The sequence below is a fragment of the Hevea brasiliensis genome, chromosome 11, assembly GCF_030052815.1.
Source record: "Hevea brasiliensis isolate MT/VB/25A 57/8 chromosome 11, ASM3005281v1, whole genome shotgun sequence".
Classification (NCBI taxonomy): Eukaryota; Viridiplantae; Streptophyta; class Magnoliopsida; order Malpighiales; family Euphorbiaceae; genus Hevea; species Hevea brasiliensis.
Window position 1 is genome coordinate 13,125,554 of NC_079503.1, and position 14,317 is coordinate 13,139,870.

Here is a 14,317-nt window from a genome sequence, read left to right on the forward strand (position 1 = left end):
TATTAAAATAAAACAATAACTAATTTGTGCAACGGGTGCAGACAAAACAACTCATTATAATTGTGTTTACAAGAGAAATTTTGATAGACGTGAAAAAAAATTAATTATTTTTTATATTATTTTTATAAGTAAGAAATTTTATTGAGTTTTTTTTTTTAATCTATACATGTGGGAATGCAGCCACAAATTTTTAATTGTAAAAATGTAGAATTCGTACTACAATAGTAATTGCATGTGATTTTGAATTTTCAGCATTACTTGAATTTCCTTCCTTTTTTTAGTCCATTCAACACTGAATTTTTCATTTTCATTGGTGGAAAAGAAAAGACTTGGAACTTCATTACACTAAATTGATAGTACAGAATTTTCCACCTTGCATATACGCATATATTGAATCTTGAAGTTTGAAGGGACTATTGCTTTTAAAGGGTGTGGGGAAAAAAACAAAAAAAAAAAAGGGGGAATATTCCCAGCACAGTCTAATCATGGTTAAGGTCTATTAATTTAATCCAACTTTGAGTATGGGGGTAGAAGGATTGGTTCATTGATGATTTCATTCACAGCGCTAACCATCTTGTGTGGACTTGAATACTTATCATCACCCATGTAGAAGAGGTGCAAGACCTTGCTCATCTTCCAAAACAAATCTTTGCAATCTTTAGGAACCACGCTTCCTTTTGTTTGCTGAACCATTCTCAGTAATTCTCTTCTATGGCTCTCTATGAGTCTTGTAACCTCCTCCTGAGCCTCCTTTTCAGATACGGCTTCACGACCATGAACTATAGCTAATGACACACTATTCAGTTTTCCTTGTGCACCTTCTCTCTGCAAGTTAATTTGCATCAATGCACAGATGGAGTAAAGATGAAGTTGGTGAATAGAAATTGATGTATGGTTATTATATTTATATACACTGAGGAATTAACCTAGCTACATATACATACCGCAACGGTTACGCAATCATTTAGAAGTCGCCCAATTATGCTGACATGCATGAAGAGATTATTGTACTCCTGGGTTTCCACAGCTTGCTCAGGGAGCTTAGATCCCATTAAATAAAGTGATATGAGAATAACAGGTCCTAAGGCAAATGATACATATCCATTTGTAATGTACTCATACATTGTCGGCACTAGTTTGCTTTTGGCCCATTCAGCTTCCTTTAACATGGTATCCAGCAGAGTGATCCACTACACACATGAATATAAATATATTATTAGATGATTACGTTAAACATATAAATTAGCAAACTAATTAATTAAAATGAATACTGCTTACAATATCAATCAAGTGCTTTTTGACGCATCGGCCTTGTTGTTTGCTGGCCTTGTCAGCAAGGTCATTAGTTGTGCCATAAATTGCATAAAAGAGTATCTCCACATCTTTGGACTTGAATCCAATTGTTGAGTGTTCATCCCATCTGAGTTTCATTAGATCATTTAATTTGTTAGCTAAATCATAAAATGGATAATAGAAGCTCTAGTATATACATGTATACCAAAAAATTCTTGTTTAGATTCAATCTATTATGAATTCAAAATATAATATATATAATAAAAATCACATGTAAAATAGATAAAATCATATGTTCATGTCTTGAATTCATGATGTTTCAAGTCTAAGTAAATTTTTTCATATATACCTCTGAATCAATTCGATTAGATTTAGAAGTTCCTCCATTGAACCAGCAAAGTCGAAGAAATCATCAACAACTGTTGTTAGAACAGTGTTTTGAGCCCATGAGATGCGAGCATCAGAAAGATCAGGGTGGGAAAGGACTGCAGCAATGGAAAAATGGGCGTATGCGATCTTCTGCCTTGCAAACTTCAATTTATCCAAATTATATTCTTTGACCCATCTGCTTAATTTTATTCAAAAATACAATTTAAAATTAATTATTCAAAGAAATTCCTTTTTTCTCCATTGGCTAGGGGAAAACTAAAACAAAAACAACAACGGACTAGTGAAATTACCTCTCCAAATAATCTAGTTCTTCGCGGTGTATGGCCTGACACTTATTGAAGTCTTGGAATGAAAGTGTCAAGAGATCCCTGTTATCAATATTGAAATACCTATAAAGAAAAAAAAAAGATATTATTATTATTATTCAAAAATATAAACTTCCTCACAGTTTCAAGAAATTATTAGGTGTGTCTAGCACACTAGATTTTAGTGCTCCTAACGCTCATATAAATGTGAGTGCTACCATAAGTTATGAGAAGTAGATCTCACATTTATGTGAGTGAGGGAGCACATGCTACTGCGGGTGTCTATTGTAGAATTTACCCTTATCTATATAGTCTATTATGTATTTATATCTTGGGTTCACAATGAATTTATACAAAAATTTTCCCAACAAGAAATGTCACCTTACCTATAAGATGTTTTAAGAAGTGAAATGTTGTCTATATTGTAATTCTCAATGTAGCGACGACTTTCAGTTCTTTCCAAACTGGCGTATGGATGCTTCAGAGCATAATCCACCTGTAAATTTAATATTATTTAATTATTTTTAATATAAGAAAACATTAATTAATTGAAAATGTGATTTGCTCAAGTGTTGTACCTCATTATGCAAACTCTTGTCTTGAATCGCCCCAGTACTCACTAACTCATTTTCAAGATAAGTTCTTGTCCAATCATAAATTCTTTCAAGAACAGGTTCATTTGGAAATATTATCATCTGTGAAGCCTTGTATAACTCCAAAGCAGAATTTATATCACTCATTGAATTTAAAATATTTTCTTGTTTGTCAAAATTTGCCAATGCATCTGCACCAAGACATATAGAAATTAGGGCTGTGTATGGTTTCTAATTTAGAACTGAATTGAAGGACGGTGCCCAAATTGAAAGAAGAACCATAATTATAAGAACTAAACCATAGCAAGCTAAACTTATATTTATTGTTTTGATTCAGTTTTAGTTTTTTATAAGAACCGAATCGAAACTGAATTTAAACGTATGTTATACACACACACTATTGTATGATGTTAATACTATTATTTTTGTTTTTATTTTGATGTTAGAAATTTAAGGTTATTTTTATTCTTTTGAAATGAACGCAGGAATGCTATAGTTTTAGGTGTAAGAATCAAGATTTGTACTGAAATTGAAACTAAAATTGCAATTGAAATGGAACCGAAACTAGAATTGAAATCGTACCAAAATTGTTTAGAACTTATCTAGAATTGGAGTCAAATTTTAGTTCCAATTTTAATTCCTAAAAATTAAAAAATTAAAGGCTTGATTCCAATTTCAATTCTTAGTTAGAACTAGACTCGAAGCCAAAATCGAACACCCCCTAATAGGTATTCCAATGGTAAGCTAAGTACTAACGCTCAAACACCTCAAATTCATAGATGGAAAAATTTTACCTGAAGAGATTTCGTAGCCATTCATCCGTAGAAGTCGAAATCCCAAGGCACAACATGCAGGGTCTAAAAATATTTCTTCACTGCCTTGCATCCAAGATCTGTTCACGAACCCACTTAATCATTTCATTTCTTAATTAATTACTAGAAGGGATTATTCAATGCTTTCAGAGCAAATACTCCCTCTCTATAAATATATGAGTTTCACTTCACTGTAAACAAAAATTTTGTGTATAAAGAATCACTATTTTTTATGCTCCTGGAGCATGCTTTAATTTTCCAATTAATAAAGGGTTAAGTGAGGAATCACCTGTATATATCATCTAGTGTGGTTGCTATTACTTCTGTGAAATGTCTATCTATTCCCAGCTTTATCAAATTGTCAATCATATGGAGACGGGGATAGATATCCAGGGGATAAATGGTAGGAACTGTAAAAGAAAAATTTTAACTCAGCACATGCAACATAAAACCTCAAGTATATATATCTGAAAAATGCCATAATTTACATCTAAAATTGAGTGTATTACAACTTAGTTGAGGAGGTTCGTCAAAACCCATAATTTAGTTATCTATTTTCAATTTTAAATAATTGAGTAGAAATCAATTTTTGTTTTGTCAACAAATTAGTATCTGTGTCCAAATTTCATCAAATTTATCATTAATTATGGGTTAAATAAACAAAATACTTTTAATTTTCAATTTGAAACAATTAAATCTCTAAATTTTTATTTTATTAACAAAATGATCCTTGCATTTAAATATATTAAAATCTCTTCAACTGTTCAAAAATATTTGCATTTCGTATGCATATTTATGATTTATAAACCTTTTACATATATATGGGTGTGATAAGAAATATTTAATATTAGAATAATATATATATATATATTAGTTTTTCATGATTTATAGCAAACTCTTATGAGTAAATATTATATTGATCAAATTAATAATTTTCACAATGTGATCATTTTTATTTATATAATTTTATAAGAAAATTATCCAATCACATTAACTTTTTTAGAATTCCTATCACACTAGTTTTAATTATTACTTAAGAAATAAAATTTTAGACTATATAGTGACAAATTAGAGTTTTATGAGAAAATATAAAGAAAAAAAAACATTAGGTCAACTATTTTTTATTTAAACGATTTCTCCTTTTTCATATTGTACAATTTATTAATTTGATTAATATAATACGTTATATTTATAATATACTATACACGTATAAATAAAAAGTTACCATATTGTGTAATTTATTAATTTGGTTAATGTAATATTTACCCATAAAATATTGCTATAAATAATGAAAAATTATAATAAAATTATTTTACCCTTTTAATTTTAAAAGTTTCTTATGACAATAACACATATTTAATTAATTTAAAAATTATAAATACAGAATGACACAAATATTTTAACGCATGTATTCTTAATGATTTAGAACACGAGTAGAGGATATCTTAATAAAATTATATTTATTATATTTTAGACATAATATATGAATATATTATATTTTACAAAATATATCTAATTATTTAAATAATATATATAATAATTTAAATAAAAATATTTTAATTATTCAAATATAAAATTCAGATGAAGTGTCTTCTTTTGTTAATAAAATAAAACTTAAGAGACTTATTTGTTTCAAATTGAAAATAAAGTTAAAACTATTTTAATTAATTTTTTATATAATTAATGGTAAATTGGTTAAATTTGGGTGGATGAACTAATTTGTTAATAGATAAAATTTTAGAGTCTAAATTATTTCAAATTGAAAATAAAGGGTTTAAGTTGTGGGTTGTGACAAATCTTATTAATTATCTTGTAATTTAACTTCTATCGGCTAAATAAATCTAAAATTTTACCTTATTTACTAATTATACCTAGATTTTTTAATTTTAAACATTTTAATAATAACTTTCAATAGCCTTAAAAATAAAACTATAAATGATCACCTGCGTTGTCGAATTTTTTCACCAGTGAGGATAGGTACTCTAAACATTTTTCATCATGAAGATGAGTTAGAGCAGCTGCAGTTGCAGATGGTGAATTGAAGAGTGAGCCGTTGCTTCTTTGATATTTCATTAGCTCTTGCCAATCATTTAATCGGGTTAGTCCCTCTGCAAAGTATGCAAGACGGTTTGTCTCTCCCAGGAAACTGCACATGGAGGAACTCAGTATTAAAATATAACGCCAAGTCAATAATTATTCATAAAAGTTGAATAATAAAAAATATATATATATTATGCCTTTTAATTTCCAAATCTCTCTTGAGAAGCATCCCCTCTATTGCAGAGTTGTTGAAAGAAAGATTCAAGCCCGTTTCTCTGGCATGCTCAATCATGCCTGGAAATATTATATCAAATCCACGCGGAGAACGTTGATGCTTGTCAGTGGCAGCCCAAATGTTAGAGGGGATGAAGTCCAGACCTTTATGTACAAGTTGGTCTGCAACATTCCATTTGTGTAGAGCTAGTAGACAGGCCAACGTGGAAGAGAGTGAGTCTTTAATTAGGAGGGGATGGGCAGGGTCGAGAGCCCATGAACCATCAGGCTGTTGATTCTCCATTATCCAGTTCAAGCATTCTGGGAAAAGAGGCTGCTTGAAACTATTCTGGGAGGGTACCATCGCAACCCATGCAGTGTCATATGAAGAAACTGGCAGCTCAACCTTATCTTTCTTCAACATTTCTTTGATTTTTCTAAGTGAATCTTTTGTATTCTGTAACAGATTGAAATGTGGAAATGTGCCCATCTTAATTAGTTGATTAAAAGTTTATAATGTTTCATAAAAAAAAAAGAAAAAAGAAAAATTAGATCTTCATAAGAAAGAGAGTGTGCTTACGACAACATTTTGCTGCTTTTTATTGAACAGTTGTAGAGATGGGTCTGCGCAAGCTCAATACAAAAGAAAATAAGAGAATTGCTCTTAATAACAAGGCTCCGTTTGTTTCTCAACGATAATTTGTATATAAAAAATAATATTTATTAAAAAATATATTTCTTATTATTTAATTATAATATTAAATTGATGATACGTATTTATTTTATGTATATATAAATGCATTCACATTTTAATAAAATTATCAAAATTTAAAAAATAAAAAATAATTTTCTCTTTTTGAAAAATAGAATTATTTTCTTTAAAAATGACTTAATTTTTACTTTTACTAAGATAATATTTTTCATTATTCAATTTTTCTAAGTGTATCAAATATAAAAAATATAAAAAATATTATTAAAAAAATATTTTTCATGAAATTTAAATGTGTAACAAAAATAAATTATGCGGTTAGCGTTCTTTTTCTATTACCTGCTGAGTTTGGCTTTCCTTTGGTGCTTTGTGATAGCACAATCTTGAGAGTCCCAGTGCATGAGAGCATCATTATGTTAACTCTGTGGCAACTGTTGACTCTCCTGTGTGTGAGAGAGAGAGAGAGAGAGAGAGAGAGACAGAGAGAGTAATGGTGCTTCCACAAAACTTGAGTCCTTCCTATATTTATAGAGACAAATTATTTTATCTTTATATATATATATTAATTATGTGATTTAAGACAAAAATAATTTAATTGAAAATATTAATTTATGGCCCCACTTATTCGCAATTTGACGAAATATCAGGGAAGGAGCCAAGGAAAATGACTCTCCTGCTCCTTCAAACTGACGTAGGATACACATATGGAAAATACAAGTGTGTGCATATATTGTGGCCCCACTTGTTCGCAATTCGATGGAATATCAGGGAACAAGGCTCAATGACTCTCCTGCTCCGTTAAATTAAAAATGACGTACGATATATATATATATATATGAATTACATATTTAATTTACAATAAAATTTTATTTATTTTAATAAAAAAATATTAAAATATTTTTTAACATTTAAATCAATAAAAAAAATTAACCTTACTCAAAGAAAAAATTAATTTATTTTTAAAAAATATTTTTAAAAAATTAAATTTTTTATTTTTAAAATTTTAATTATTTTATTAAAATATAAAAATATTTTTATACGTCAATTTAATTTAATTAAATTTTTTTTTTTAAATTTGGAGTCCGCTAAAAAATATATCATTTAATTAATATTGCTCTCCACAAGTCGCTTACGCATTTGTTGAAAGCTTTGAAAGCAAAGGTGGTCATTGAAAGACATCATAGCTGGTTGAGTTCAAAAAAGGAGTCAAAGTTAAGCCGCCACATTTGAAACTGAGGAAATTGATTATTCTAGAGGACCAGCGAGACCCATCGAAAATTAAAAACAGAATACAATCCCAACAGAGATTAGGCTGCTTAAATACAAATTGAAGCAGTAGAATCTTGAATTGGAATATTTTAATAATTTAAAAATGCACGTGCACAGGAGCCGCTGCACATAAAATATTCGCCCGTTATTACACTACTAGTTTGACGGTCGATCGACCGTTATGAAGAAACCTTTAGAGTACCTTCACATGCACATACACATCACTAATTTTTAGTTAATCATATATTATATTTGAATTAAATATATATATTTCACAGTCTGAATTGCAGAGATTTTCCATAAAAGAATTTTGAGACACCTTTAGAGCACAATGTTATATTAAGGTTGTGCCGTCAAGAATTCCACTTCCTCTCGAAATAGAAGAAATGATTACTTTACTCCTGGAACAATGGATGAGTCAAAGTCCATGATAGATGACAACAAATTCCTTCCTCCCCCATTCACGCATAAATTCCTACTTAATAATATTAAATAAACAATTTTCCACTGAAGAAAATATTGAGCCAATGAAACATGGAAAAAAAATTAAATAATATAAATTAAAATGTTAGAGATTTACAGAGCCTAAAGCTAGAGTCATTAAGTGTACTAAGAGTTTTCACTCTATCGGTCTGCTCTTCTTTACAAAAGTACCTTTCTGCCCCATTGGATTTAACAGACTCATCTATGTGTCAGAGTGCTATGAGAATTATTGACTATCATTTTCATATTCATCCTTGTCGAATTATCAGCTCTGATACAACTTGTTAGAAATCTGAAGAGCTCAAAACACCTTAAGGTTTTGAGTTAGATGTGATATTAAATCTATTAGTGTGTTATTTTATAAGACCCATCAAGAATAATTCACTCCTGGCGTTTTGGGCCTCCTAAATCTTTAACACATAGCATTTGAATTTTAAATTAGAGTCATTTTAATAAATTAATTAAAATATAAATGAATGTGACCTGTTATAAATAAAATATTTATACATTATTAGACTGTTAATGCAGAATTGTCAAAAAAAAAATTGTGAGATATAAAAAAAAAATTAATTGTTCATATTACCAATGAATTACTAATAATTTCAAAATTTGTTAGTAAATTTCTGAGAAAGATCTCAATTTTTTTCTAAAAGTTCATCTTTTGTCAACTTCCAAGAGATTTTGAAATTTGCTAATAATTTTTGGAGGAAAAAGAAAAATTTAAGCTAGCAACGGATTTTACAATTTGTTTGTCAATTGCATATTTATATATACAAACACTAACTTTCATTTCATTCATCCAATAATTTTCTTCTTTCCCATTTCAAATTTTCTTCCTTTTTTTTTTTTCATTTCTCTTTTTTTTTTCCTTTCATTTTTATCTATTTTATTCCATTTTCTTTTCTCTTCTCTTCATTTTATTCTCTTTTCTCTTTCACTCATTTTCTTTTTTTTTTTCCTTCTTATTTTCTTTTCTTTTTTATCTTTTTCTTTACTTTCATTTTTTTTCTTCACCCTTTTAATTTTAACTATATGTTTCCATTTTCATTAATACAATTTTCCATCATATCATTTCCTCATCTTTATTTTTTTTTAAATATCATTTTTCTCTCATTATAATGTATTTCTAATAATTATTTATCATAAAATAAAAACATATTTATAACAATAAAATAATTTTAAATATCAAAAATTAATTAAAAATAATAATAAAATTATTATTTTAATTGAAATTAAAAAAAAACTTTTTAAATTACCCATGGATTGTAATAGTTGATGTTTTTTAAATTTTTTATTTTTCTCTCAATTTACCAACGAAAGACCCGCTAGTAATATGTTGGCAAATGCCTATGGACTTAAAATCCATTAATAAAAAAATTACCAACGAGAATCACTGCAACTGACCTAATCCATTGGTAATTTCAATTATGTACATATATTCATGTTTTGGTCCTCATCCCTATTTCCTAAATTGACCTGAAAAAGGTTTACAATTCAGTCCTCTAGGATTTTTAAAAGTCAAACTATTCAACATTTATTGAAAGTTCAAGAATTAAAGTTCATCTACACAACATTTTAGGATTTCATAAAAATGGTTCCGGATTTTAAATGAGTCTTTTATGAAATTAGAGTTTACAGTTTCACTTGCTTCCATTTTGCAATTATGCATCTTTTCTCTATCATTTTTGTTTCTATCAATTCAAACACCTTCTTAATTTTCTAAGTTTTCAATTTATTAATTTAAGTATATAAAATATGTGAAACTTGATTCTATTTTGTAATTGTTTCATTCAAACTTGCTGTTTGTGATTGTGGGTTATGAATGAGTATGCATTATCAATTAACTTTGGTGAAATCACATTTACTTGCATTTGATTTTTCTGGATATTTCTAGAGATGCTTGTAATAAATGTGCATGCTAGAATGACATACTTTTGTACACGTTGTGTCTTTGAAATTGCAAAATGTCTAATTTTTATGGAAACTCTATCTATTTTTTGGTAGAGTTATTACATGATAGTTGTTAAAATGTATAAACTCATCATTGTGCTTACTCATATTTGATGTGGGAGGCCAGTGAATCTTCATTTTGGATAGTTCGAAATTGCATACTCTACTAGTCAACGAGACGGATTGAATTTATTCTCCATACACATGCATATATTTGTCTTAATTTTGAATGTTGTCTTTCTTTTGTTCTCTAGGTGCATATTTCATATCGTGCACTCAGAGAATTATGGGGAGATGCTATCGAAATTTTTTCGAACATATGAAAATGTATTGTCCATTTTGTTTGGTAAAGATGGTGCAATTCTGAATGGGCTGCGTTCATACCTTTTCAAATTAGAAATGGAGATATAAGGGGTTTTAGGTGATAGGTCATGTCCTAGTCAATGTCAATTACTTTCTACATATCTCATAGTTGTACTTAAACCTTATCTCTATAATGTAGCATAGCTCTCTCTCTCTCTCTCTCTCTCTCTCTCTCTCTCTCTCTCTCTCTCTCTTGGCCCTTTAAGTTTTATCCAAAAGTCAAATTAGTACTTAAAGTTTTTCGAGGTCCATTTAAGCCTCTCAAGTTTTTAAAACAGCACATTAAACTCCAAACTTAACATAGATTAGCATATTTTGGACCAAAAAGGAGTCACGTGGTCACGTGACAAACAAACACTATTTTCTTCCAACTATTTGCCATCATCTCCATTCACTCACAATTTCAATATAAATCGTAAACAAATTTAGATAGTTCATTGATCCTTGTGTGAGGATTTGTGATAGAGATAAGGTGAAATGGATTCATCTTCATTGTCGACGCGGTCATTTGCTTCAGCAAGGGGTAGTTCACACAGAAGAGGGCATGTCAAAGATGGTGCTACTATCGTGTACCTATAAAAATATGGACAACATGGAAGGACACAAATCAGGACCTTTTCTTAGATGTGCGAAATTTTGGGCAAGTAAATTTGGTTAATAAAATTAGATGTTATTGTTATCATGTGGTAATGTTAATTTGGGAATTGAGTTTTTGAATTTTATATGCATATGCAGAATGGAGATTATAGAGGATGTGGATATTTTGATTGGATTGATACTGAGGCACCTGCTTAAGTGAATGATTTGATTAATGATGTTTTGAGGGAGAACAGAAAGCTGAAATATGAGATGAAGGAGTTAAGGAAGATGGATAGGGCTGATATTATTTTAGAGGAAATTGATATAGTAATGGAAGAGTTGAATATTCTGAAAGAAAGTAAGAAAGAGGAAATGGTGATGGAAGATACAAAGAAGCACAAAAATGAAGAAGTATTGCCTCTTGCTTGTTATTTGCAGCAATTTGGACAGATGGATTACCTTTGCATCGTTGCTACTCCAAACTCACCATTCCTTGGTCCTCCACCTCTGCGTGTGTCTTTCTCTTCCAATTTCATTGCATGAGAGAAGATCCTTTACAATGGGAGAGACACCATCGATAGATTAGGGATTTTGAGTTTTTGGGATACTAATTTTGTAGTTACTCATTTTGTAGGAATTGGCATTATTTATTAATGAGTCAGCCTAGATAAATTTCTCCAACATTACGTCGTTAGAACTCTGTTAAGTTTCGAATTCAATGTGTTGTTTTAAAAAATGGAGGGGCTTAAATGGACCTTAAAAAACATTAAGAGCTAATTTGACTTTTGGATAAAGCTTAAAGGGCCAAAATAGGCCTTTTGCCTATATATATATATATATATATATATATAAATGCAAGTTTTAATTATAGCCAAATATTGTGTGTCTCTATATGGTATCAAAGCACATCAGCTCTACAAACAGATCCATAAATGGTGATCGAGTAAGCTTTAATGTCAAACCTAACATCTTTTACCTCTTCTTCTATTTCTTCTCTTCCTAATGTTAACCAATACCTTTCAATTAAACTTACCTCTAATCATTATTTGCTCTAGAAGGTGCAGTTGATGCCCATTCTGCATGGCTACAACTTGGCGTCTCATATTGTGCTGAATTCTATTTCACCACCACAACAAAACGCTGATGACACTCCTAATATAGTGTATAAATCCATGGTTTAAACAAGATCAACTTGTTCTTGTTATCATGTCTTATTCTTTGATCATTATACTAAATATATTTGGGTATATTTTCTCAAAAAGAAATCTAAAGTGTTGAATACCTTTATTATATTTCATCACATTGTTGAGAAGTTTTTTAATTTACTAGTAAAAAGTTTTCAAGCAGATTGGGGAGGTGAATTTCAAGCCTTAACCAAATATTTGTGTGAAAATGGCATATAACGCAATGTGTTTCCTATCCACATACACCAGGACAAAATGGTTGTGCTGAGCGCAAACATTGGTTATTGTTGAAACAATGAGAGCTTTACTCCATCACTCCAACATTCTAGATAAATTTTGGAATAATGCCTTTGATTGTGGAGTTTATGCAATTAATCATATTTCAATTCATTTAACAGAAAAATCTACACAATATGAATTATTGTTTAAAATGAAACCCAACTATCATGAATTACATGTCTTTGCTTGTCATTGTTACCCTTAGCTCAAACCATCTGCCCAAATAAACTAGCTCCAAGATCTAGCAAATGTCTTTTCCTTGTGTACAATAAAATTCATAAAATGTATTTTTTTTTTCTAGAAACTTTTTACTGGTAAATTGTATATCTCACATCATGTTTGTTTTTATGAACAAGATTTTCCTTTTTTGTAACAAGGTGATCAATTAGCTACTAGTACGAATGTTTGTGAGCCTTGCCACCAAGTCCACCCATTCCATTGCTTATCCTCCTTAATAGTCCTACTTCCATCACACAAGCAGGTATTTTAGGACCTGAAAGAAGTAAAATTCCCTTCCCCCTACCACTACACCATCTCGGCCATGTCCTACTCCAACCACACCACACCATAATCCCCAACCTAATCCAAATTCTTTATCTACAAGTCCATCTCCAACACGCCCAATAACATCCGACCCAATCCAACCACCTCTTTACAAGATCACCTCAATCGACTCCCACTTCAAGACAACAATGTATTTCCCTCGTAACAGATCTCACCTCTTATCCAAACTCAACCGATCCTTCTCCAACTCAACCACCATCGCAACCATCCCAACCAACTAAAACACATACTATGATCACTAGATCCTAAATAGGCATTTTAAAACCAAAAACCTACTTGGCCTCCACCACTTCAATAATTGTTCCCACATGCTATACCAAGGCAATTATTGATAAGAATTTGCGAGAAGCAATGAATAAGGAAGTTAATGCTCTTATCCAAAATGGAACATGGGAGCTGGTACCACAATAATTTGCAAATAACATTGTTGAGTGTAAATGAGTCTTCTACATTAAGCAAAAGCCCGACGGTAATATTGAAAAATATAAGACTTATAAGTGGCTAAAGGCTTCCAACAAAAACTAGGTGTGAAGTTCTTGAAACTTATTCTCTTGTGGTCAAGCCTACAACTATTTGCACAGTTTTACCCATCGTTGTGTCTCATGATTAGGAAATTCATCAAGTTGATGTATTGAATGCCTTCTTAAATGGCAAGCTTGACGATACTGTCTTCATAGAACAACCACCAGGTTTCATTGATTCAGACAAATCTGATTATGTATGCAAGTTGTAAAGGTCTCCTATAGTCTTCAGCAAGCTCTAAGGTAGTGGCATAAGAAATTAACGGGAGTGCTATTAAGTCATGGCTTCCCCAAGCTTTTACAGCTAACTTTTCTCTCTTTCACCAGTAATGTTATCAAATAAAAATTTTCTATCTTGTCTATGTTGATGACATTGTACTAACAAGTAACAATTAAACTTTAAGGATTCTCTTATAAAATCCCTTTAACATCATTTTAAAGTCAAACACTCGGGCCATCTTGATTATTTTTTGGGGATTAAGATTCTCAAAACTACCAAAGGTCAATTTCTCACCCATCATGAGTATCTCCATGACTTATTACAAAAAGCAAACATGTCAATGTGTCGTTGAATCTCCACTCTTGCCTCTTCTAATGACAAACTAACTGTTGCTAAAGGGACACCTATAGAGCAACAAACTTTATTTTGTAACATTGTTGGAGGGCTTCAATACCTTTCCTTTACACGTCTCAACCTTACATTCTCTGTAAACAAAGTGGTGCAATTCCTTCATAGTCCCATGGATCTGCATTGGTTCACGGTAAAATGG

The 14,317-nt window shown here is 30.3% G+C and overlaps 1 protein-coding gene across 1 annotated transcript; it reads right to left on the reverse strand.

Moving 5' to 3' along the window:
• Positions 1-228: 228 nt before the first annotated feature.
• LOC110662210 (ent-kaurene synthase, chloroplastic-like) lies at positions 229-6,837 on the reverse strand. Its single transcript, XM_058129467.1, has 13 exons — positions 6,695-6,837; positions 6,227-6,270; positions 5,631-6,103; positions 5,337-5,539; positions 3,683-3,803; positions 3,376-3,473; positions 2,567-2,772; positions 2,375-2,484; positions 1,974-2,072; positions 1,643-1,858; positions 1,279-1,420; positions 945-1,190; positions 229-825 (listed from the first exon to the last, which is right to left on the reverse strand). Exons 1-13 carry the CDS (start codon positions 6,765-6,767, stop codon positions 505-507), a joined length of 2,352 nt encoding a protein of 783 aa, XP_057985450.1. The 5' UTR covers positions 6,768-6,837; the 3' UTR covers positions 229-504.
• Between the last annotated feature and the right edge of the window lie 7,480 nt (positions 6,838-14,317).